General features: G+C 37.9%; 1 protein-coding gene across 8 annotated transcripts in view; it reads left to right on the forward strand.

Moving 5' to 3' along the window:
* Positions 1–27588, forward strand: part of ARID1B (AT-rich interaction domain 1B) — a 510581-nt gene that overhangs the window by 409441 nt on the left and 73552 nt on the right. For all 8 annotated transcript variants that reach the window (XM_037820312.1, XM_037820294.1, XM_037820340.1 and 5 more), the window contains one exon: positions 14630–14809. In XM_037820312.1, the coding sequence (XP_037676240.1) occupies positions 14630–14809 (180 nt within the window). The remainder of the gene's footprint in view (positions 1–14629; positions 14810–27588) is intronic.

Genomic DNA, 27588 nt, shown 5'->3' on the forward strand with positions numbered 1-27588 from the left:
TCTCAGGTCACAACCTGTTACTGGGTACTTGGATCCATGGAACTTTCTTTTCTACTTTCCATATGTTATCTCCACCAAATATGCTTTAATATAGAAGTTTACTTTTTAAATACAATTTCATTTTATTTTTGAGGATCTTGTAATATCTCTACAGATAAGCTGTATAATTCCAATGAATTGTTTTTCCTCATTCCCGCTACATAAAATTATTTGGCATGCAGTTTCATCTCTATTTGGAAAATGTGACTTGTTTATAAGACTACATAAATCAGTTGCTTATATATATTTTTTGATCTGCTAAGATTTAGACAGTTAACCCTGCATATATTTTTTTCCGCAACAATTTTACAAATAGGAGAATCATGTATAGTGTGTTTTCTTTAAACCAGGAAAAAAAAAAAACACTTAAATCATAAATAGGACCATGCTGAAGAAAATGAATGTCTTGAAAACTCACTTTTCTAATAACAATTTAGATAAACATTTTGGAAATAGTAATTCTCTGTGGGGCCTGTTTTCCAAGACAGCAATGAAGGAATTTTTAAATAAAAAATAAATTTTAAAAGAAAAAGAAACCTTGAGAAAAGAAAACTGTCTCTGGCTTAGTCTTGAATATTGGTTTCTCTAATAGAGATTAAATAACATTTTCCTCAGACTTATATTTAATACTGCTTACACTGCTGTGTGACAAGAATATTATTTGTCTAGGACTTTTCCATTGATATTAATATCATTACCCTGAGGAAAATGACCTAAATAAAACAGTCCTTGAAATGCAGACTAAATAACTTCAGATAAGGTCCTGGGAACCCCACTACCAATCCTCTTTTGCTGTTGGATACTTAGAATATGGAATTCAAAAAAGCATCAAATTAGGATCAAATACCTAAATTATTGTACTGTGTGCCTTTGAAATGAATTTTAAGGCAAATCGTTAGCATGTTACAAGGCAGTAGAACAAGCCTGGACAAGATCAGGCTGTTACCCCGTGGGCTCCCGAGTGCAGTGACAAGGCCCCAACCGAAGAGCAGTTCACCCTTGTCTCCTGCCAAGGTTTGGGTGGATTTTCCTTCAAGCTAGAGAATGGTCTTTCTTTATACCCTTGTTCTCCCTTTACACCCCACAAAAAGCCAGTTGAGTCATCCAGTGTACAAATGTTTATCAAACCTAGTCACCACCATGGAGACCCAGTGGTAAACAATGCCACCATCTCTGTTCTTAACGCCGAGAGTCTATCCAAGCACTTGGCAGGAATCTTGATTATTTATTTATCTTTGTTTTTTTTTTTTTTTAAGTAGCCAGCATCTGGGCTATCTATCCAATCAGGAAGGATGTATACTAAGTCTTGAGCTGCTCAGAGCTATTCAGTTTTGTAGCTCTTGGTTGTGGGGCCTAAAACTGACAAGTTTAGCTTTTCACATAAAATAAAATGGCCAGCCAGTTATTTCTGGAACTAGCATTTTTGCAAAGGCAGTGCATTCTGCATAGTCTGTAAGTGAGGAAAGCTACCCGTCCGTCAGTGTCATGGGCTCCGATGGAGTAGGTAGAACCAGTGGGTCCAGCGCAGGCACAGAGTCGCGTGCTCCCTGGGCACGGGCAGCTGCCTGTCTGCAGGGAGTCCTCCCTGGCATTCATCACCTTGGGAATTAACCACTATACAATGCCTTGCAGTCTGGTTTTAAGAACGAAAACTTTTTCTTAGCACATCAAGGATGGAGCCATCGCTCAGGGGCAGACTTTATTAAGAAAAGTAGTAAGATTAATTTACTGATTTGAGAATATCTGTTTATCAGTGTATCATGAAAAATATAATTGCCACAAGAATTAGAATACTCATGTTCTCATGACTGGTCCAGCCTCTCAACATTAAGTTATTAATTTAAAATGAGAAGTAGCTGTCTTTGAGGTCCAAAATACTTTGTGTATATGATCAGCACACTTTCTCATGGCGGCAGACCTACTCAATAGGTTGCTTGGCTAGCAACATTGGAAGGCAAAGGATTCATATGGATAAAACTAAACACACTTAGTAGAGGTGAGTCTCTCCCAGAGTAGCAAAATTATAGAAATTTGGTGCTTAAATGAACATTGCCTCTGTGGCACATTTTATTATGCATTTTTGTTTTCCAATCAAACTGTCCTTTTTATGGATTTATATTTTTTCTTTAGACATCATAATAGTTATGGATAATTGGGCATCAGCCATATAGGAGCCATTTTGTAGGGTAAATTTGCATAAGGCTGGTTATAAAGTTTAACTTGAGTTAATCTTATTTCCACATTCTTAAATATTGTATTAATCTAGCCAATAACTATGGGTTGGTAAGGGCTACTGGGGCTCTCAAGTCTTTTAACAGGAAGAGAAATTGGAGAGTTTACTCATGAGATTAAATTTGGAGAATGGATATGGATATCTATCGAATGGTTTCAGTTTAGGGTAGAAGTTCTCACTTACCCACCCCTCCCCATGAAGTAAGTTCAGTTTGTGTTAAAATGTGTTTATTATTTACTTTTGAGTGATAATTTTCTATCAGCACTCTGACAATGCCATTCTAATGTCTCGTTTTGTTGCTGAGAAGTCTGTCTCACTCTAACTATGATTCCTTTATAAGTAATCTGTATTTTCTCTTACTGCTTTTAGATCTTCCATTGTCTTTGGCACAATTTCATGATTGTTATCATGTACCTTAATGTATGTGCTGGTTTGAATCTATTCTGTACCTCAGAAAAGCCTGTGTTCTTGTAATTCAGTCTTGTGGGGGCAGAATTGTGGGTAGGACCTTTTGATTAGGTTGTTTCCATGGAGATGTGACCCCTCCTGTTCAAGGTGGGTCTTAATCCCTTTTCTGGAGTCCTCTATGAGAGGATAAAAGGCAGACACATTTTGAAGAGAGCACAGAGACATTTTGAAGAGAGCTCAGAGATGCTTGGAAAGAAAACGCCCCATGAGAAAAAAAAGGACCCACAGAGAAGTGGAGACAGAAGCATTTTAGAGACATTTTAGAGAAAGCCTTGGAAACCAGAAGCTAAACCTAGGAGAGGACCAACAGAGTCTTGCCATGTGCCTTCCCATGTTACAGAGGAACTCCAGATGCCATCAGCCTTTCTTCAGAGAAGGTATCATCCTGTTGATGCCTTAATTGGGATGTTTTCATGGCCTGTTCTATGTAATTCTGTGAACTAATAAACTCCCATTATAAAAGCCAATCCACTTCTGATATATTGCATTCTGGCAACTTTAGCAAACCAAAACAGATTTTGGTACCAGGGGTGGGGTGCTGTGAATTGCAAATACCAACAATGCTGGAGTTGCTTTATAAATGGATAAGGGGCACATTCTGGAAGAACTGTGAGGAGCTTGATAGAAAAGACCTAAATTATTTTGAAGAAACTATTGGTAGAAATATGGTTGCTAAAGATTTCTTCTAGATGAGGCCTTAGAAATGAAGAGCATGTTGTTCAAACTGGAAGAAAGGCAATCCTTGTTTTCAAGTGGCAGAGAATTCGCAAAATTGAGTACTATTGTTGGATAGAAGAAAAATGAAATAGAAAACCAAAAAAATAAGAAAGAAAAACAATAGAATCAACAAAACCAAAAGTTGATTCCTTGGAAGAATCAATAAAAGAACACATTTAGCTATACTAACTTTAGCTGGTCAATCTAGACTTCAGCTAGACTGACAAATGGAAGAAGAGAGAGGGTACAAATAATGAAAACCAGAAATGAAAAGAGGAATATTACTACTAATCCTGCTGAAATAAAAAGGAGCATAAGAGGATATACTGTGGCCAGCCATATGCCAATTAATTACATAACCTAAATGAAATGGACAAATGCTTAGAAACACACAAAGTACCTACATTGACTCAAGAAAAAACAGAAGAGCTCAACAAACCAATTACTAGTAAAGAGATTGAATCAGTAATCTTAAACCTCCCAGAAAAAGAGAAGCCCAGAATCAGATGGCTTCACAGGGGAATTCTACTAAATATTCCGAGAATACTTAACTCCAATTTTGCTCAAACTCTTCCAAAAATTTGAAGAGGAGAGAACACTCCCCAATTCATTCTACAAGGCCAGTGTTACCCTTATACCAGATAAAGATACCACGAGAAAAGAAAACTACACAGGAATATTTCATATGAGTATAGATGCAAAAATTCTCAATAAAATAATAGCAAACTGAATCCAACTGTACATTCAAAGAATTATACACCATTATCAAGTGGTATTTATCCCTGGTATGCAAGATTGGTCCAACAAAGAAAGTTAATTAATGTAATAACCACATTTACAATGAAAGAAAAAGGGCATATGTGAAAAGTCCACAGCTAACATCCTATGAAATGGTGAAAGACTGAAAACTTTTCTTCTGAAATCAGGTACAAGACAGAGATGCTCACTGTCAACCACTGTTATTTAACAGTGTACTGGGAGTTCTTGCCAAAGCAGTTAAGCAAGAAAAAGAAATAAAAGACATCCACATTAAAAAGGAAGAAGTAAAATCTTCTGTATTTGCAGATGACATGATCCTATAAACAGAAAATCCTGAAAAAAATCCACAACAAAGTTCTTACAACTAATAAATAAATTCACCAAAGTGGTGGGGACTGAGAATCTGTAGTGTTTCTATTCACAAGCAACAAACAATCAGAAGAAGAAACAAGAAAAATATTCCATTTACAATAGCCACTAAAAGGATGAAATATCTGGGACTATATCAACCAAGGTTGTAAAGGATTTGTACACAGAAAACTACAAAACATTGCTAAAAGAAATTAGAGACCTAAGTAAATGGAAGGACATTCTGTGTTCATGGATGGGAAGACTAAATATTGTTAACATGTCAATTCTACCTAAATTGTTTTGCAGATTCAATGCAATCCCAATCAAAATTCTAGCAGCCTGCTTTGCAGAAATAGAAAAGCCAGTTATCAAATTTTTATGGAAGGGTAAGGGGCCTGAATCCTAACACCATCTTGAAAAAAAGAATAATGAAGTTGGAGGAGTTAAACTTCCTAATCTTATAATTTATTGCAAAGTCACAGTAACCAAAACAGCATGGAACTGGCACAAGGATAAACATATAGACAAATGGAATAGAATTGAGAACACAGAAATCAAGCCTCATATTTCTAGCCAACTGATTTTTGACAACGGGGCAAAAACCCCTCAACTGGGAAAGAATAGTCTCTTCAACAGATGGTGCTGGGAGAACTGAATCTCAATTCACAAAAATTAAAAAAAAAAGAAGAAAAAAGGACCCCTACCTCACACCTTATACAAAAATAAAATCAAAATGGCTCAAAGACCTAAATATAAGATCCAGAACTATCAAACTAGGAAAAAAAAAAAAAAAAAAAAACATAGGGCAGCATCTTCAGAAGCTTGGGTTAGGCAGTGGTCTCAGATTTTACACCCAAAGTGTAAGCAACAAAAGAAAAAATAAAGGGGATCGCATCAAAATTAAAGACTGTTGTGCCTAAAGGACTTTATCATGAAAATAAAACAACATACACAATGGTAGAAAATATTTGGAAACTACTTATCTATACGATTAAGGTTTAATATCCAGAGTACATAAAGAAATTCTCCAACTTAACAACAAAAATAAAAACAACCCAATTTAGAAATGGGTAAAAGACTTGAATAGACAAAAGACTTGAATAAACTGAGACTGTTCACCATGGATTTGAGCCCCCTGGAAGTTGTCCTTAGGGTGAACAGAGCTTGATTCACCATGTGTGCCCTCTGGGTTTCCGCTGTCTGCCTGCCCAGAAGGTTGAAGGTCACCCCTATAGCTGCACCCTCCTTGTCTACCCACCCCCTCCTCTGCTGGGCAAATAAAGACCAGACTTTGGAGGCAGCATTCTTTTTGCAGTCACTAGAACCTGGGGTACAACTTTTCGTCTGAGGGTTAATTTGTTCATCTGTAAACAACATAATAGTGCTCAGCCCATAGCTGACACACTCAGTCCTTTCTTAAATAAATACTCAGTGGGTATATGATACATGCTAAGCACAGAAGCAATGATGAGAAATGGGTCAGACATAGTTTCTGCCTTCATAGAACTCACAAACTTTGAGAGGATTAAAGTTAGTAAATATTAACAATTACTGTTACTGAAACCTTGAACTGTTAAAAGATTTTCACTGGTGGGCTGGAGCTAGGTGAAGTTGACTTAATGCAGTTTGTATTTAAAAAACACTTTCTGACCTCACTGTAGTGAATGGTTTGTTGGGAAGCCTAGTAGGGGAGCTAACTTGTAAACTTTGAATAATTCAGACAGGAAATATGGTGGGTTGTATTAAAAATAACAGCTGTAACTTATTGGGTTTCTCTGTGTGCACCAGGCACTGATACATGTGTTTTACATGTCTTTCATTTAATCTTATGATTGTCATCCACACTTTTCAGAAGAGAAACCAAGGCTTGTATATTAACTAACTTGCCTAAAGTCACCTGCCTCGTCAGTGATGAAGCCAAAATTTGACCTGGGCAGAGCCTGCCTTGCAGTGACGGCAAAGCTGGGCAGAGTGAATGTGCTTGGCAGATCTTGGGTGATGGAACTAATAGTGCTTTCTGGCTGTTAAGCTGTCTCTTTTCTTCCTCTCCTGGCTGTCAGCTGTCAGTTCTTCCTGCCAAAACAGTCCTTCCTTGAATAGCAAGTGATTGTTTGAATATACTACAAAATGAAATCAAACTTATTAAGCTTTTGGGAAAGTAAAAGTAAATTCTGAATGAAGATATTTTATTATTCATTAAAAATACGTGCATTTGAAGAGGGTGTTAAAGCCTAGGTGCTCGGTGGTTACAATCCCACATCTATCTAACATAACTATCATTTGTTAGCAGCGAGGTAACTGCTCCAATACTCCTAATGTAGGTGGTGCTTTCAAGCATGTGGAAGTGTCAACTCGCCCGCAAGGCCAAGGAGTGCTTTGTGGGAGGTAACACTAAGCTGAGCCGTGATGAATAGGAGTACAATAGTTAGAGGGAAATGGTCTTCTAGGCACATTGTGAAAGCAACGTGATCAATCGAGGGAAATGATTTAGCATTGTGTTCTTCAAACCGTCCCTCCCATTAGTGGATTATGAAATCAATTTACAGGGTCATGATCAGGATTTTTTTTTTTCATTGATATTTAGATTATCAGAACACATCACATAATAAGGATAAAGACTGTTTTATGAAACATGTATGTGTGAATACTATATTTGAATATGTTTATAATATACACATATACTCAGAAATAGACACTGAATCATGATATAAAATACATTTCTTAACCATGGGCTGTGTTATACAATGTTTGAACTTGGCCTTAGCAAATTAACCTTTCTGAGCCTCCATCTCCTCAGAGTTGTTTTAAAGTTTAAATGAGCTAATAATGAGCAAAGTTGTTAGCACATATAATATATGCTTATTAAATGTCAGCTGTTACTTGACTAGCACATTTTCTGAAACATGATAGATAGTCAGTAAATATCTGTTAAGTGAATGAATGTGCAAAGGCTTGTGGGTCTAAAGCAACCAGCTGCCTGCAGGGAGCAGGAGTGTTCTGGAATGATCCAAACAGTGTGTGCACCATGGTGACCAGGTAGCCATGATGGGGCTGGAGAAATAGGCAGGACCAAATTCTGAAATGTCTTGTGTGCTGGTCTATTAAGTTTGGGGTTTCATTCTGTTCTGTTATGCAGTCAAGAGTCAGTGAATACTTTTTAAAGAAACACCACTGAGAGATTGCTGGAGAGATGAGAAAAGACAGGATCAGAGCATAAGTGAAGGCTCTGGCATTGGGCGCAAGGACAAGGTTCCTCCTCTGGAAGGAGGAAAATCGGTAAGGGTGGGGCATGGATGCGGATGCTTGTAGGTTGGAGGACATGCCTCTTTCCTGTGATGTGGGTGGTCATTTGTTGTTTAGTGATCATGCTGGGGAAGGGTTGGGGAAGGGGGTCAAGTGTGAATCCATCCATTGAAAAGAAGTAGCCAAATAAAGGGACACCCCAGTGGCCTGGGACTCAGCCGAGTGCAGGAACTTGAGCTTCCAAGTCTATACATGGTGACATCCTCTTGGGGTTCAGACATATTTTGTCTTTGTCATGATTCTCAGAAGCTTCCTAGTTAGATTTGCCGAGGTCATTCAGCTTAAATGTGACTTCTTCAAGGAAATCACCCTCATACCCCAGTCTGAATTGTGTCCTTCCCTTTTACTCTCACAGCACCTGTACCTTAGTTGTCTGTTGAATGTCTCTCTCTCCCACCAGAACGGAAGTTCCTTGAGAGCAGATATTGTGTCTGGTTGGCTCACTGATTATATCCCCAGCTCCTAGCAATTGCTCACCACTGGTACATTATAATTAATAAATGAAAGGGAAAGGGAGTGATATCCAGTTAACAAAGATGTTAACTGTTTTTCATCTCATGTGAAGTTGTAGGTTGCTTTGTAATTTTACTTCAGCATTTCCCCGTTTATAGTTTTTATTTTCTATTCAACTGAATTTTAAGTTCTTCAAGGGGAAGGATCATATCTTTTACCCTCTCTTTTTTTTCAGTGCTCTCATTCTTACCACAGTTCCATGAGTGCTAGAATAAAATTGGGCCATGCTGGTAGGTTTCTGTAACATGATTGCAAATTGAGTTAGCAGTTTAATGGCTAAAATCTGATGTCACACAATGAATGAAAGGCTCATAGAATCACTATGAGGCAATGGTATTGTCTTTATATAACATTTTCATGGTATTTTCCAGTTTAGAAAAAGTACTTTTGCATGTATTTTCCTTATTTGACTCAGAATAATCTTGTAAGCCAGGGCAAGTACACTCACTGTTTTATAAAAGAGTTCCTGGATCGAACAGAAGATTGCTGAGGCAGCATTCTAACCCAGATCAGATGCCAAACAAATCCAGAGTGTGTTTGCATTTCCTTCTCTCTATATTTATGTTTTTTTCCTAAAGGACAGCTTTGATTTTCCATGTCATTGTACCCCTCTTCATTTGAGATGTGCTCATACAGGTGTTCGTGACTATATATGCGTGTCATAATGGACTCAAATAAATTTACTTATAATAATCTTTTATAGATTTACATCATGGATGAAATACATATTTTCGTTGGGAATTTCTAAGATTCTCTTCTGTAAGTTCTTTTGAATAATTTAAATAACAATTATACATTTTATTGCCTTTTTTAAGTTTGAATTTTTCCGTGTTGGATATTAACTTGGGACATATATTTCCATAATTCATGTAGTAATTCAATATGCTTTTATAACATATAGGAAATTCAGTATATATTTTGTAAAATTCCCTTCCTAGAAAGTTTGGTAGTTTTTTCTAGTTTCTTGTAACTAAGGAAAAATTTTACACCTTTTTTAAAAAAGCAACTGCCTTCTCTCAGCTGTCAGAATTTCTATTCACAAACTAGGTTACAAGCTGCCATTTTATAAGAACTTTCTAAAGGAAGCAAGTTACAATCAAATAAATATGTCAGCATAAATGGGTAGAAAATTCTTGGTCAAAATTTTACTTTTTTGAAATATTTCAGGGGAACATTTTTACATTTATTTCATTCAAAAAAAATTTTTTTAAACCCCACAGAAACAAACAAAAAGAACACCCCAAATAATACATATGGAAATTACAGACCTGAATTAGGTTTTTTCCTAGAGAAAAAAAAATTAACCAGAATGTTAGAGAAGCAGACCTAGAAGTGCCCCTACAAGCTATCTAGCACCACACCCCTATCTTAACATGAGTCCACAAATGTTAGGTCACTTGCTGAAATCTCCACAGCAAACATGGGGAAGCCAGGATTGAATCTTAGCTCAGTGCTCTTGTTATTAACCATGCTTGCCTCTCTCACTTCCTTTTATTCTGAATATAAAAATAATAGTAATCATTAATATTTATTGAGAGCTTACTGTGTGCCACACACTGTTACAAGTATTTTCATGTATTGTGTTGTTTAATCCCCACAGCAACTCTATGAGGTAGATATGATCATATCATATGATAGACATGCCTTGTTTCTATCTTGGGGTGAAAAATAGAAATGCCTCTTTTTTAGCTAACTTCAATCAGTTTGTTTAAGAAGTTATGAAGATATTCAATAACCTTTTTGAAATATGGTTATATCCAAAGTGGAAGACTTTTTTTTAGTAGAAATATTGCTAGTGTTTAATCATAGTTATGTATTACTTTGCATATCACCTAGCTTTACCATTCTACTGTGTATTATAATTGAATTAAAGCATTCAGAAATACAAGTCACGTCAAATCACTTTCCTACTAAAATGGTATGGCCCCTGTCAGCGTTATTCAAACTGAAAGTCAGATCCTGTTTCCACAGAATCACAGATATAAGGGCTTGTGTGAGCCCTACAACTGTTTTGGAAATGGGAGCATGATGAAATACTTCGTAATCAAGAGATAAGTTAACCAGTAGAAAAATGGGCTAAGGATATGAACAGTTCTAGAAAAGGAAATAAAAATGGCTCTTACACAAACAAAATGTTCAACTTCATTCATGATGAGCAAAACAGAACAAGACTTGATGATGTTCTGTTTTCCATTTACTATTGCAAAAGATCAAAAACTTTGGTAACCCACTAAATTGGAAAGGGTGCAGCAAAGCAGGCCTTCCCATGCATTGCTGGAGGGGTGTATACAGGTACAGCCTCTATTTGATCAAAATTTAATGCACATAACCTTTGATCCAGCAATTCCACATCTAAAATTTTATCCTGAAAATTTAATTTCATGTATGGGAAATTATGTGTGTGCAAGGATGTTCTTCATACCAGATTGGACACACTCTGAATGTCCCTCTGTACAGGACTGATAAGTTGTGGTGCATCCATGCAGTTATTAAAGAAAGAATGATACAGAATGTATGAATAATCTTCTGGAGATATTGTTAAAGGAAAGCAATAAAGTGGTGTGTTTCTTTTTTACTTCTACAAGGTGAGTATTACACCACAGTTTGTGTTTAGCAAACATAGTTTTTGAAAAAGAATGTATATCTGTATGTTCACAAATTATAAAATATCTTTGAAAGAATACCTTAAAAACAATTTGCCTTTGGCAAGGGGGACTAGGTGGTGGGAGATGGGAGTGATCACTTTCCATGGTATACCCTTTTTAACCACATGGAATTTATGCATAGTTGGACAAATACTGAAATTGTGTGTATTCCACGCATTTTAAGAAAAATAATCATGGAAATAAAAACTAGCTTATTCATTCCAATTGGAATCTGCATCGGAATATGTGAGATATTAAGGAGTTAAAAGATATTCTTGGAAATTTATAAACAAGAAAATTATAATGACAAACTTTTGTATATTGCTTTATAGATTATATAGCACTTTCACATATGTTATCTCAGTTGATCCTTACAGCAGCCTCATCTTCATTTTAAGGTAAGGAAACTGAGGTTCACATAAATTGTATGATTTGCCTAAGGTCAGTCACACAGCTAGTTCAGTTCAATGTACATTGATAATGTACTTACTTACAAGTCTTTCTGCCCAATAGATTCTGAGCTGGTAGCACAAACAAGAGTGTATCTAGGTCTTTTCTTAGTCTACTGCCATTAGGTGATAATAGCTCAGAAAGGAGCCAGGGAAATTGCGTCACTTTCCCCTTTCATTGTCTTGGGAGGTGGGGGGTGGGGCTAGGTGGAGGTATCTGGGAAGGGATGAGTCTCATAGAAAATAGAAAACAAGATTTTAGGAAACTCTTTATCTATCAAATGGTGCCACCACAAAAAGTATTCAAAAACGAAAAAGTTAGCTTTCCAATTTTAATTAATGTGGAAAAAGGGGGCTTCCATGCCCCATGGAATCTTGTCCCTATGTTGTATCATTTGATGCAGTGATGCATTCCATTTGAACTAGCTATGTTAATATTCTACCTCCTTTTGGAGCCTTTTCACAAACTTGGTTTTCTGCAAAATGCTAGTAATAATTGAGATAGTTGAAGTAGAATGGGACATACATTTTTTAAGGACTGAGGAAATATTCAGAAATAAGGAAAGAACATTACCCAGGTAACAATTTTTAGGTAGAACACATTTGAACAAACCTTAAACCTATATAGTAAGTGTCCCAGGGGTAACAGTAACTTAAGGATATACTTTATTATCATTGCTTCTAAATTTTTGTAGAACCCTTCACAGTTGAAGCAAAATTTAATGCTAATTAAAGGACCAGTATCATTTTCTTTAACTAATGAAGATAGCAGCAGTTTTCTTAAAAAACAAACCTAAGTACAGGATGAAACGTTTTTTATTAAACAAGACTCTCTTTCTGAAACTCTTAACAATTTTATAGTGAAGCTTAGATAAATATTTCATGTAACATCTTAAGATGCAATCATCTATAGTTATTTTAGTTCCCTGATTTCTGTTTGTTTTTAGATTTGAAGAAGCAAACATTCTCTGTAATGATTTATATCTGGGAGCTGCCAATTGAGCCTAGTTTCATAAGGTTTACCTTTATAAATAAATTAAATAGGATAATAAGGAACAATTCTACTTTCGTTTTATGTAGATCTCTGGAGAGAAGGAAGGTTAAATTTTTTTTTTTCTCTACTGAAATGTAAGCAGTGACCTTTGTAAATACCATGTACCACTTAATCTCCTTAAGTTTAAACTGGCCTTATATCTTGGCATTCTCTTGCCCTCTGACAGCCCCAGTAGACTTTCTTTGGAAGCTCTGCTCTTGGTCATCCTCTGGGGAGGCAGAGTCTGTCAACTTTCTGCACTCTGTAGAAAATAGAGGACTTCACTTGATGATACATAGACTCGCTTACCAACTTGAACTCTTTGGTTTTGAAGAGTTGTTATTCAAACAGCCCTAGTTGAGTTTGATAATGTTATTTTTTCTTAGATAAATGTCTTGATTTGGAATAGATGCTTTGTCCAAATGTGTATCTTAGAGCTCATGCTACACACTTACTTTTGCCTGAACTACTGGATATGTAGATGTACTTCCACATTACAATTCTGCATAATTTAAAGATGCATTTTAAAAAATCAATTTGCAGTAACTGTCCCCTTCCAAAGCACTTATTATGTACCCAGCACTCTGTACAGTACCTGAGAAATTTAGCATTCATTCATTCAAAAAATGGTATTTGATACCTCCACAGTCATGACCTTGCCCTCATGGAGCTTATGTTTTAGTGAGGAAAAGAGATACATGAATCCAAAATAAAGTTAAATGATTATAGGTTATGAAAAATGCTGTGGAGGAAAGTGAGTGAGAGTGGCAGGAGTTCAGTGGGGGTTGATGCTGCTTTAGATTGGGTGACCTGGGAAGCTGGCCTAAAGGATGAGAAAGAACCAGCACTATGAAAGGTGGGTAGAACAGCATTCTAGGAAGAGGAAACAGGAGAGACGAAAGCTTGTTGAGGAAAAGAGCTTGATACTCTCTTGTAGGAACTATCAGAAGGCCAATGGACTTACAGTAGGATAATGAGAGAGAAGGAAAGTTAGAGGAAATGGGGTCAAAGTGAGAAAGACAATTGCAGACTGCATAAGATCTCATAGGCCATGGTTTGAATTTGATTCCCAAGTTCAGTGCGAAGCCTTGAGGGTTTATTATGCAGGTGAGAAATATGGCCTAATTTCCTTTTTTATTTCTGAAAGATAATTCTGGCAACTTTGTGAAAAAATGAACAAAAGGAGCCAGAGAGGAGATCAGTCAGGAAACCAGTGCTGCCATGTGGGCAGGAGACAATGCGTCTTGGCCTAGGCTTTTGTAGAAGTGGGGATGGAGAAGATTGCACGCTCAAGACTCATCTCAGAAGCAGTCACTGGGACTTGCTGGTGGATCAATTGTATATATAAGAAAAAAAGGAGAGGGGGGAGTCATGGGTGACAGAGGCTTCTGACATGAGCATTTGGGTACGTGGTAGAGCCATTTACAGATTGGAGGGAGAAAGTCAAGCAGTTGTTTGGAATAGCAGAATACACCTTATACACTCAAGTTTAAGATTTCCCCGTAAGGGATAGTATGAATCAGGTCAAGTCTTCATGTAAGTATCCACTGCTCTTTAGGAGTCAGATTGAGCAATTATTGCTATAGGAGAATCAGAGGAGAAAAAAGCAGTTTTGTGCCGGGAAAAGCTGGGACTCACCCTGAGCTTGAGTGTTGGGTAGGATTTGTAAGTGACAGGAGGCATGTATTCCAGAGGTCAGAACATGAGCAAAGGCTCTCAGGTGGGTTCACCCAGCATATCCAGCCTGGCACGAATGGATGCTTCACAGCAAAGGTGGCCGTGGCTCCCACTATTGCTTCTTTGGGTGCCTCATCAATAAAAGGATATTTCTAGCACTTAGGGTTACTTACTTCTCCCTTTCCCTAGTTCAAGTGCACAATCCACTGGGTTCCCATTGCATTGTTCAGGATTAGGACTAGGGTAGGCCCATGGGGTCCTCTGCCCTTCCAGATCCTCCCCACTGGGGGTGAGATGGCTTTAGATGTTTCTTTAGTTTACAGGAGTCTCACAGAACCAATCTGCTTCTCCCCATCCATCTTCCACACAATTCCATGTCCGTATTTGTATGTGTAGAGATTCTGAAACATCTGCATTTACGTTTCATTTATTTCCCACTTAGGTTTTATGGGAGGCTCACAAAGAAACCCTCAGATGTCTCAATATGGACCTCAACAGTCAGGACCATCCATGTCACCTCATCCTTCTCCTGGAGGCCAGATGCATCCTGGAATCAGCAGCTTTCAGCAGAGTAACTCAAGTGGGACTTATGGTCCACAGATGAGCCAATATGGACCACAAGGTAAAAAAACAGTTTCCCCAAAAGGCTTGCGGTAGATTGTAGACATTTTGTTGGTATGCCAGTTCTTCAAGATCTTAATTTTATAAGCATGTTTAAAGATTCTGTTATTTGTTAACCTGGCAATTTTGTGAGGTTCATGCAAACCCAAGTCCTTCGGTTACCCATAATGATGGAAAGTATAATTATAGCAGCTATTCATTAAGCATCAGACACTCTAGTTAAAGTACTTTTCATACATGCATTATTAATAAAGGAGTAAACCTATTTCTGTGATGTAGTTCTAAATGCTTGTGGGGGAAAAAAAACAAAAGCTGTGTTTTTAAAAAGTTTCTGATTTAAAACTTGGGTTTCTTTATGTCAAATTCTTGTTTGACCCCTTTTCTCAGTGGCTAGCCTTACAACAATATACTTCCTCCTCAGGAGGATGTTATAGTAGTGTATCTTCTCCCACGTTGTCTCAGAAGTGCTGAATTGGGAAAATAGGTGTTCTGATTTTCCCACACATTGTCAGTCTTAATCTTAGAAGAAAGTGGACCAAGCCTGAAATGGACATGAGGCTTTCAGTGTGGAAGATAAGGGAAGACTAGAAAAATAAGTGGAATTATCCCCAGTGCAGAATGCATTGTTTATATTCTGCCTTCCTGGAAGTGGACTTATGTTTTGTCGGACATATGTCCTTTTATCAGGGTTTTTAACCTGTTTTTCTAAGTCACTTTTAGCAATAAGGCATTTGAATTTAGTACCTTCTTTGTATTTTGTTTATTTAAATTAGACATTAATGGGTAATTTACAGAGAATGAGATAATCTGGCTCATTTCCCAGCATTTCCTCATTTCTGAAAATACCAGGAATATTCCAAGCAAAGATGATCAGTGCCTACTAGGAAACTGTAGTAAAACATCTGCTGCCTCCACAACCAAGTCAAGTCTACCTATATTAGAACCTTTGTGTTTCCTAAGAGCGTTTGAGTCTGTTTAGCAAACCGTGTTATACTGAGGCTTGTTGAGCCCCTCCAGGCATTGAACACGGGCCCACGAGGCAAGGCACCTCCTGGGCTTTTTACTAGTATGCTTCTTAGAAAATTTTACTTTTCTGATAAAAAGTCAGTAATCACTGAATTGCCTTGTTTTTTGAAGATCTCTTTCTGAAGGGTTGTAAGCTTGCAGTACTGCCAGTGTAGCATTGTTTCCTGGCCTTACATTGCTCTGTGATAGTGCATTCTAACTATTTCTGTTATGAAAACTGTATTAGAACACCTGAAATATAAAACTGTTTATATAGTCCCTTCCTGCATTTGTCCATGCGCATAGAGTCAAGGTCAGCATGAATATAGACTTTTGTATTTTGCTTTAGTTCCTTTATACTATGTCATAAACAGTTTTCTATGATATTAGTTCCAGTAAGCCCTTGGAATTCAGCAGTCCCAGTTGGCAGCAACAGTCAGTCCCAGGTGACTAACAGCAGTTTGTAGCTGAGCTGAGGCATGGCTGTGAAGGGAGCCCACCTGTCTCCTGCACCGTTGCTGGGCATAATGGGCTGTGTGGAAAGATGAGAACATGAGTGAAAGGTGGAAACGCCATTAATTAGTTGTGCTATGCACAGGAAATGGCATACTTGTGCTCAGAATGTGATTGGAGACAAGGTCTCAGAATTGGAGTAACGGGGGGTCTAGGACTTAGCCCTTGAAAATCCTAAAGGCTTCATATCATCTTAGAAATTGGTAACTAAACTTACTTGAAAAATTCAATCTTGCAATCTTTTCCCTCTGCTGTTACTCATAATGAGTGAAGACTGACCTAAGAGTGCTGAACCTGGGAAACTTCTCATCCAAACTGCTGTGTCTCCAGGAAAATTGCTTACTCTCTCTCTGTGAATTACTTTTCTTCTGGAAGATGAGAAAATTGGATTATATTACCTTGGAAGTTGCTTCCATTCCTGATTTCTGAGTCTAAAATTTGCTTCAAATCCAGGTCCTTTTTTGTTTGGTTGGTTTTGGTTTTGGTGTTTTTTTTGTTATTTTTTTTGAATTCAATTTTATTGAGTTATATTCACATACAGTCATGAAAAGTGTGCATTCAGTAGTTCACAGTACCATTATATAGTTGTGCATTCATCACCAAAATTAATTTTTGAACATTTCATTACCACACACACAAAAATAATAAGAATAAAAATTAAAGTGAAAAAGAACAATTAAAGTAAAAAAGAACACTGGGTGCCTTTTTTTTTTCCTTGCCCCCATTTTTCTACTCATCCATCCATACACTGGGCAAAGGGGAGTGTGGTCCATATGGTTTTCCCAATCCCATTGTCACCCCTCATAAGCTACATTTTTATACAATTGTCTTCAAGATTCAAGGCTACTGGGTTGTAGTTTGATAGTTTCAGGTATTTACTGCTAGCTATTCCAATTCCTTAGAACCTAAAAAGGGTTGTCTAAATTGTGCGTAAGAGTGCCCACCAGAGTGACCTCTCGGCAACTTTTGGAATCTCTCTGCCACTGAAGCTTATTTCATTTCCTTTCACATCCCCCTTTTGGTCAAGAAGATGTTCTCCGTCCCACAATGCCAGGTCTAGATTCCTCCCTGGGAGTCATATTCCACATTGCCAGGGAGATTCGTTCCCCTGTGTGTCAGATCCCACATAGAGGGGAGGGCAGCGATTTCACCTGCCAAGTAGGCTTAGCTAGAGAGAGAGGGCCACATCTGAGCAACAAAGAGGCATTCGGGAGGAGGCTCTTAGGCACAATTATAGGCAGGCCTAGCCTCTACTCCAGGTCCTTTTATATTGACGGAGCTCGCTGGATTCCCTGTATAACCTTTGGCTGTATAGTCAAGGATTTTTATTTTGTGTTTTTTTTTTTTTTTTTTCAAAGGCATAAATACTGGGCTTAGGTTGACATTAGAAACAGTTTGGAATGAAGATGGTATTTCCCATACTCAGCACTTAGTCATGTAGGATGGACGGAAGCACCCGCCATCCACGCACCCGCATTCGCGGGTTCCCTGCTGGTTGCTCCCTCTCCCCTGGGTTCCACTCGGAGGTGTGGCCACTCCTGGGTCCCTTGGTGGCTTCAGTCACTGTGTGTCCACAGTCATTGTCCTGGTGCTCTCTGTGTTCCAGTTGAAATCGTTCTCCTTTCCTGTGTTCTTTCCTCAGCAAATGCCTAGTGACAGGAAATTATACTGGTAACATGATTTTTCAGTTGAATACATGCTCGTACCTTTACATTTCTCTCTTCATTGTTGATCCGTTTATAAATAGAAACCCAAATGAAGTATCTTTTTTTCTTCCTCCTCTTAATTAAGTATTCGATATTAGTAAAATATGCAACCTGCTTCATGTTGTAAGTTTTAAGTCTTTTAAGAAGGATCACCAGTGCAGTGATCCCCAGAGACCTTTAATCTCCTCCTTCTGTTTCTATTGTTTTTTTAAATGCATTTTTTAATTGTGAACTTTAACATACATATACATAACAGTGATAGTTTTCAAAGTGCAGTATAACAGGTAGCTATAGAGCAAATTTCAAAGAATGTTATGGGTTACAGTTCTACCATTTCATATATTTCCTTCCAGATAGTCTAATACCCTAGCATCTAAAAAAATGTATATATGTGTGTATATAACATTTCAGTATTCATAATCCTTTGTTAAAACTGTCTTGTCTGTTGCTACACCTTCCTTTCATTTAATCACTTGCTTGATCTGCAAGGGTGTCTTGACAGTGAGAACCCTAACTTGTGCATATTGAAAGGGGCTATATTCAATTTGCAAGTATTTTGTTGAGAATTTTTGCATCAATATTCATTAGAGAGGTTGGCCTGTACTTTACCTTGCATGTAGCATCTTTATCTGGTTTTGGTATTAGAATGAAGTTAACTTTGTAAAATGAGTTAGGTAGTGTTTTATGTTTTTTTCAGTATTTTGAAAGAGTTTGAGCAGGAATGGTATCAGTTCTTTTTGAGAAGTTTGGTAAAATTCCCTTGTGAAGCCATCTGGCCCTGGGCTTTTATTTGTAGGAAGCTTTTTGATGACGGATTGGATCTCTTTGCTTGTGATTGGTTGGTTGAGGTCTTCTATTTCTTCTCGGGTCAGTCTAGGCTATTCGTGTGTTCTAGGAAATTGTCCATTTCCTCTAAATTGTTTAGTTTGTTGGCATACAGTTGTTCATAGTATACTCTTATGATTTTTTAAATTTCTTCGGTATCCACAGTAGTGTCCCTCTCATTTATGATTTTGTTTATTTGGGTCTTCTCTCTTTTTAACTTTGTCAGTCTAGCTAAGGGTTTGTCACTCTTGTTCATCTTCTCAAAGAACCAATTTTTGGTTTTATTTATTCTCTGTGTTGTTTTGTTGTTGTTGTTGTTGTTTTCCATATTATTTATTTCTGCTTTAATCCTTGTTATATCTTTTCTTCTACTTGCCTTAGGGCTAGTTTGCTGATCATTCTCTAGCTTCTTCAGTTGTTTCTTTAGTTCTTTGATTTTAGCTCTTTTTTCCTTTTTAATATATGCATCTAGAGCTATAAATTTTCCTCTCAGCACCGCCTTCGCTGCATCCCATAGGTTTTCCTATGTTGTGTTCTCATTTTCTCATTTTCATTTATCTCTAGATAGTTAGCGACTTCTCTTGCAATTTCTTATTTGACCCACAGATTGTTTAGGAGTGTGTTGTTTAACAATATATTTGTGAATGTTCTAAATCTTTGATGGTTATTGACTTCTATTGTGGTCAGAGAATGTGCTTTGCATAATTTCAATCTTTTTAAATTTATTTAAGCTTGTTTTATGCTCCAGCATATGATCTATCCTGGAGAAAGTTCCTTGAGCACTAGAGAAGAATGTATATCCTGGTAATTTGGAATGTAATGCTCTATATATTTCTGTTAAGTCTGATTCGTTTATCACATTGGTTAGGTTCTCAGTTTCCTTATTGGTCTTCTGTCTGGTTGATCTATCTATAGGAGAGAGTGATGTGTTGAAGTCTCCCACAGTTATTGTGGAAACATCCATTGCTTCCCTTAATTTTGCCAGTGTTTGTCTCCTGTATTTTGTGGCACCATGATTGGGTGCATAAACATTTATGACTGTTATTTCTTCTTGTTGAATTGCCCCTTTTATTAGTATGTAGTGACCTTCTTTGTTTCTCATAACATCCTTGCATTTAAAGTCTGTTTTATCTGAGATTAATATTGCTACTCCTGCTTTCTTTTGGCTGTAGCTGGCATGAAATATTTTTTCCATCGTTTCGCTTTCAATTTCTTTGTGTTCCTGTGCCTAAGATGAGTCTCTTGGATGCAACATATTGATGGTTCATATTTTTTGATCCATTCTGCCAATCTATATCTTTTAATTGGGGAGTTTAATCCATTTACCTTCAACATTATTACTGTGAAGGCATTTCTTGAATCAGCCATCCTGTCCTTTGGTTTATGTTTGTCAGATATATTTTTTCCCTCTCTCTCTTAATGTCCTTCAATGTACCCATACTGACTCTCTTTAGTACTGAACCTTTCTCCATATCGCTCTCTCCTTTCTTTGTTTCTGTGTTGGTAGGGCTCCCTTTGGTATCTCAGGTAGGACAGGTCTTGTGTTAGCAAATTCTCTCCACATTTGTTTGTGACAAATTTAAGCTCTCCCTCAAATTTGAAGGAGAGTTTTGCTGATAAAGAATTCTTGGCTGGCAATTTTTCTCTTTCAGAATTTTAAATATGTGATACCACTGCCTTCTTGCCTCCATGGTGCCCGCTGAATAGTCAGTACTTAGTCTTATGTTGTTTCCCTTGTATGTGGTGAATCGCTTCTCCTTGCTGCTTTCAGAACTTTCTCCTTCTCTTCAGCATTTGACAGTCTGATCAAAATTTGTCTCGGTGTGGGTTTATTTTGATTTATTCTATTTGTAGTTCATTGGGCATCTTTGCTTTGCATATTTACATCGTTTAGAAGGATTGGGAAGTTTTCCCCAACAATGTGTTCAAACAGTCTTCCTATCCCTTTACTCTTCTCTTCCCCTTCTGGAACACCAGTGATTCTTATATTTGTGCACTTAATGTAGTCCATCATTTCCTTTAGATCCATTTCAAATTTTTCCATTTTTTTCACCATTTGTTCTTTTGTGCTTTCATATTTCATTGGTCTGTCCTCTAGTTCACTTATTCTTTCCTCTGCCTCTTCAAATCTGCTCTGTGTGTCTTAAGTATATCTTTAATTTGATCAACCATATCTTTTATTTCCATCAAATCTGCTGTTTTTTTATTCATTCTTTCAGATTCTTCTTTGTGCTCTTCTGGGTCTTCTTGATTTCCTTTATGTCCTTAGCCATCTCATTGAAGTTGTTTTGGAGATTTGTGTGTACTTCTTGGGTTAATTGCTCCAAGTTCTGTGTCTCCTCTGGCTTTTTAAGTCGGTCGTTTGGGTTGTCCATAACTTCCGGTTTCTTCTTATGCTTTATAATTTTCTCTTGTTATTGGCCTTGTGGCATTTGCTTCTCTTGATAAGGTTATTTTAGGATATGCATGATTATTTGAACATTTATCTATAATTTGGCAGAGCTTCAGCTTGATGGAGTGCACCTTCCCTGCCCTACCAGCAGATAGCACTCTTGAGCCACTTCTTACCCTCAAGCCAGCTCTCCCTCAACTTTGTCTGTGCTCTGGGCGGGGTCCAAACTGGATGGAAATCCAGGCAGCACACCAATTTTCCCTGTACACTGGGGACTGCCAGCCCTGTAGGAGAGGAGCGGGTCCTGCGCAGTTCAGCAGGAGTCCTCTCCAGGGCACAGTTTTCCCGGTAATTCCTGGGGCTGCAAGTGAACTACTCTAGGGCTGCAGAACTGCGCATCTCACTTTACAGCTCAAATGTACCGTGGTCCTTGTCTGCTGTGTGCCTGCATGTCCCTGGGATTGGTTGAGGAGGGCCTCTTGGCATTTCCGTGTGGCGCCCTTGGCTCTCAGCTGTGCTCACCACAGGCTTCCGTGGAGAAAGAGTGGTTGCAGTCACAAGTCTGCCAAATCCCAAGTTCCCTCACAGGATCTCTCGGTCACAGGGCTTTGAAGGGTTATCTCCCCAGCCAGCTGCTGAGATAGGTTCCCAGGGCTTGGAAAGCTGCCTCGTTCTACTCAGTGGCAGCTCTAGCTGCCATTTCCCCACACAGGCACTCTCAGCCACAGGGCCGTGAAAGGTTATCACTCCAGCCAACTGCTGAGATGGGTATACAGGGCGTGGAAGGCCACTCTCTTCCATGCTCACCTGCTGGCTCCAACTGCCCATCCCTGGTGGCATTCTGGGCTGAACACTCACCCATCCTAAATGCAGTCTCTCTGCTTCTCCAGCTATGTCTTCTCTGTGTGGTTTAGAGGTCCCTGCCTGGTCAGTGGCACCCTGGAACTGCTGTTCTGGAGCACTTTCTGTCCTTTATCTAGTGTTTACCATGGAGGAGAATGTTGCTCTGTCTCTTCTAATCTGCCATCTTCCCAGAAGTTGTTTCTATTCTTAACTAGATGAAATTCTTCTGTGTTTTTAGAGATATTGGAAACATATTTTACAACCTCCTTTTGCTAACCATTATTGCTGTAATGGCTTCTTCAAATACTGTTGTTATTAATAGTAACAACTGACCTGTATTAAATATGTGACTGTGCAGTGGCCCTGTTGTTCTCGTATATTACCTCGTTTAACCCTCACAATAAGCTAGCTCCTGCCATTGCTCCACTTGACAGACAAAGGACCTGAGGCTCAGAACAGGTGAACAGCTTCTCTAGCATGCACAGGGACTCCACAGCCAGGCCAGGATTCACATCCATGTAGTCAGAGCTGTGAGGTTATCCCCATTTTGCAAATGAGAACACTGAGGCCTTGAGAGAGTAAGTAATTTACCCCTAATCGCACAGCTAATAAGTGGTAGCACCAGGGTTCAGACAAAGGGAGATGTACTCCAGAGGCCTCTCACTTAGTCACGGGACTGTGTTGTTTCCCAGCTCTTCGCTGTATGCCCTTCTCTGTAGCTCATTCATTCAGTGAGCTGCTAGGGAACCAAAAGCAAAAGGTCAAACATTTTATCTTCAAGGAGCAAGGAATACGTCAGGCTTTTAGGTATGAAAATAAGTCAAAAATACTAAACATGTTTGGAATAATAAATTCCTACAAAGTTGAGAAGGGGGAGCTTTTAGAAATGTATATCAACATTGTAAATCTGATTTATTAAATATACAAATGGGATGAAGCCAACCTAAATGTGTAAAAATGTTTAATTATAGCATATTTTTTGAAATAGTACTTTTCTATCTTCAAGCAAGCATATATAATAACTACCCTGACAAAGTGTTTGCAAGTAGAGAGGACCATAGGGACTTGCCTTAATAAATAGGAATGAGATATTTGTAATTAACATGTTAATTATTAATAAATGAATTTGTGTGGGGGAAAAAGAGCTGAAGTCAATTTCGTCTTCATAGCCTTTAAGTTGCCTCAGGCTAAACATTCTGTCTTACTTGTTTTTGTGTTCTCTAGAATAGTGTCTGTCACACTGACTATCCACAAATATTTTTTTGCATATTTTTTGCTGTTTGCAAAAATAAGGATCTAAGTTTAGTTTTGCTATAAGTAAGCATTATTACCTTGGACAAGTACCATTAATTCTGAGATGAGATTCTCCCCAATTATCACTCCCTAGTTTAAAAGCATCTAGGGTTCCTTGCAGAGCCCCCAGTGCTGAGGCTGCACACTGAGACAGCCCTGATTTTATGCCCTAATTTCCAGTGTGTGTCCTAGGAAGCAGGAGACTTACAAATAGGTAAGTCTGTTGAGCCTTTTATTTTTAATTTATTTAGTAAATGATGTTTTTCAGACAGGTTTAAAGGTTTACTCTCTAAAATAAATCAGATGGCCTCTGAAATCTTCCTTTTCTCTGGATGCATTGAAATCTATTTCTCAAAAATTCAACAAAAGCAAACTTTAAATGATACTGAGTTGAAATGAATGCAGTTCCAGAATAGTGAATTACAAGTTAATAGTTTACAACACAACTGTTTCAAGAGGAACAAGGTATAAATGTCAAAGGTTGCTTGTGCCCTAGCTATGTGAGAGTCCCTCAGAGGCACACGACAACCTGTTGCCACCATGACCCGGGATTTCACACTCGGCAGTTGGAACCTCAGTCTGATCATTGGATTAAGCTGAGTGCATCCTGTCTTCTACAAAGGTGAGATTTTGTCTGCCACACGAGTTCATTTCATCTGGGGAGAATACTTTTTCCCTGGACACTGATGGAGAGGTCAACAAGATCTTGTTCTTTGGCTTTCCAAATGGGGTAGTCTCCATGCAGGGGACTTCCTTTCAGTTCATTCACTTGGTTTATCTTGGAATAGGTTGTAATGTACTTGATGAGGTTTCAACTTCCTAATACCATAGCCTTACTTTTATGGTTAAATTGACAGTGCTAGAAACAAGTATTCCTTCCAAGTCTGTAATATTTGTTTTGCTAAAGAAATATTCTAAATCTCTATCTTGCTAATATCAGAAAAAAACAAATTGAATTAGATAATTTTATAGCAAAAGGTGGGTTAATGCAGTCAGTCTTTTTTTTTTTTTTTTTTTTTTTGATGCTTATATTTAGCCTTCAAGTTAAATGACTTAAGCATGAAATTTTCTTAAGAGACTGATAATCCTCATGATTTTATCAAAACCTGGGAGTTAGAAAAAATGAAACCTGGGAGTTAGAAGCAATGAAAATGTACAGTACAGATCAACTTGAAAGAAAGAGAAAAAGTAACTAATTTCTGACAACTGGGGAGCTAATTATTTTACCTCACTAATTAAAATCAACGTCAGTCAAGAGTGATGACTTTCACTCTCTTCATTCATTGACTAAGCAAACTTTTAAACTTTCTTGTTCTGTCAACTTTCACCCCTGATCATGCCAGTTGTGGATGGCAGTGTAGGAATGCAGTGTATAGACATGCAGCTCTACTTGACCCCTCAGCAAGGTATTTTTTCTCAAGGTTCATAGATGTTCACATCTTTGTTAAAAAAAATGGCCTATTGAATTACAGTTCACAAATCTGTCCGACCAACGCCAAGCGTGCTTTCAGAAGGCTTCCTCTGACTGCAGAAGGTCTCTGGGCCATCAGTGAAGTGGGCTGGGGCTCTCCCTTGCCCACCTCCTGAGGCACCTTTTCCACTACAGTCTCTGCGGGGTGTGCAGTACACAGCCACCGTGAGCCCATAGGACACGTGGGCTGTGCAAGGGGTGACTTCACACTCTTAGACTCCTTCGTTTCTTACCAGAGAGATTGTATTGTTGTATACAAATTTGGCTATTGGGTGGAGAGAATACCTTTTTACGTTTTTTACATCAGTGCATAGTTTTTCTTATACTTTCCTCTGTCTGAGGAGTAAATTTGAATATCTGTGCATCATGAAATAGAATGAGGCATATAAAAACAGTATGATATTGTAAAGATTATTTGTTTTCACCAATTAAAAAGATCTTTTTAACATTTGAATGATTTCTTTATATTCCTTGACAGATTCTTTCTGTTGTTGTCAGTTGTCCAACAGTAGTTACTGTTATGATATTTTTTCTCACAATGCCCACATTGTACCTTTTTTACAGACGAGAAAACTGAGTACTTTTAATTGCTTTCCAGAGGTCACGCACCTGGTATATGTTTGGTTACATCCCTACTCCCTGGAGATCCTAGTTCTCATCTTCACTTCCTGCCCTGATGTCAAATACAGACATCTGCTTGTACCCATATGTTCCCTGTGTTTAGGTATGAGGCTTGTACTTTGGTTGTTGTCATTTCTCCAAAGATCCCACTTACGCTTTGGAGAGAAACACAGCTCCCTTGTTCTCTAGTGGCTCTCCTCAGTTGCCTTCTCAGAGATGCCTTCCATTGCCACTCTGGATACATTCCCACCCACTGCTTTCTTTTTCTCCATAGTGCTTACCACCATGCAGCATGTCTATATGTATTTACCTGTCTCCCACCACCAGAACGTAAGCTCCTTGTCTTTGTTCATGGCTGAGCCTCCAGTGTTTCACACAGAGATCGACCCAGAAAAGACCCTTAATAAATATTTCTTGAATGAGTGACTTTTGCTAAAACAGTGGTAAATCCAAAGACACTAATACACCTTCTTGACTCTGCTTTGAATGCTTGAAGGATACTGGGTTGACACTTAATGCTTAAGAGTAATTTAATACGTGGTATCTTTTCTGGGGGAGGTGAAACTAAAGATAATTTTTGTCTCCTTTTCTCTGCGCATCTATTTTCTGCATTGAGCTTGCATTAAAGTTTTTTTAAAACAAACAATTTTTTAACATGTGGAAAAACTACCAAAAGTGAAGCTCTAATGTGATACTTAAGGTAAGATATTGGATCTTTTTCCTCTCTTTTACAAATTTTATATAATACTGTTTCTACTAATACATGTTAAAGGTTTTTTTTAAATGTAAGTTGACCTAGAAAAAAAATATGGTGCCTTATATATCAGCTCAAAAAACAAATGATCTCTGTTTTACTCCTACAAACAGTAGGATTTAACACAACTTGGGGTAGGTCACTTTTCATCTTGAACCTGTGTTTGTGCTCCATTCAACTACATTATCAAATTCCTCTTAAAGCAGTGCCTAAGAGAGTAGCATTGTGCCATAGATCTGAGTAGAAAGATATACTCGAAGGAGGTTTTTAAAACAGCCCCCCACCCCCAAAGAACGAGCCTTGTTAAAATATGAGAAGCAGCAAACATGCGTATGAAAAATACTCAAAATCATTTGTCATTAGGGAGATGTGTAGTGATATCCACCACATACCTATTAGAATGGCTAATACTTTTTAAGAATTGGCAATACCAAGTGCTTGCAAGGATGTGGACCAATTAGAGCTCTCATAAACTTTTTGGTGGGAATGGAATATAATTAAAACCACAGTTTGGCACTTTCTTATAAAGTTAAACATTCACTTAACATACAGTCCAACAAACGCAGTCCTAAGGTTTTACCAAGGGAAATGAAAACCTATGTCCACAGAATGACCCGTATGCAAATGTTTTAGCAGCTTTATTCATAATTGTCAAAAACTATAAACAGCCCAACTGACCCTACAGTGGTGATGTACTACTCAGTAATAAGAAAATAAACTCTTGATCCATGGCTATAGTATGGATGAATTTCAAAAGCAGATACAAGTGAAAGAAGCCAGACAAAAAAAGTCTAAATAGTGTATGACTCTTGTTTAAGAACAAAACATGACGTTCTGGAGAAGATAAAACTATAGGGACAGAAAACAGATCAGCTGTTACCAGGGGCTGTGGTGTGGAAATGGGATTGACTGCAAGGGGCTGGCAGGGGACTTATTGTCGTGATAGAAATATTCTGTACCTTGATCATGGTGGTGGTTCCATGACTGTATTTATTATGGTATATATAAATTATATTTCAATAAACATGACTTAAAAATATGTAGTAGAGTGCTATAAAAATGATAAACATCGTTGGCTAAAAGAAGATAAATGCATATTTAGCTCCAATTCTGAAATATATGTATCATGATACATAGCTACTTATGCATTTTTTTCCTTCTAGCCAGGGTAAAATGTCTGTGCTATGATGTGTGCCTCCATTTTATTCTCCACGGCACCAGGGTGCTCTAATACATGGCACATGGTAGTTGTCCATGAGTAATTGTTGAATGACTGAAATTGGGAGCAAAATTTGCTTTGTGGGTGGAAACATAAAGGAGTATGCTTAGATTGTTGATTATAATTAGCAAATTTAAA

Source organism: Choloepus didactylus, chromosome 2 (genome assembly GCF_015220235.1).
Source record: "Choloepus didactylus isolate mChoDid1 chromosome 2, mChoDid1.pri, whole genome shotgun sequence".
In the NCBI taxonomy this organism is placed as follows: Eukaryota; Metazoa; Chordata; class Mammalia; order Pilosa; family Megalonychidae; genus Choloepus; species Choloepus didactylus.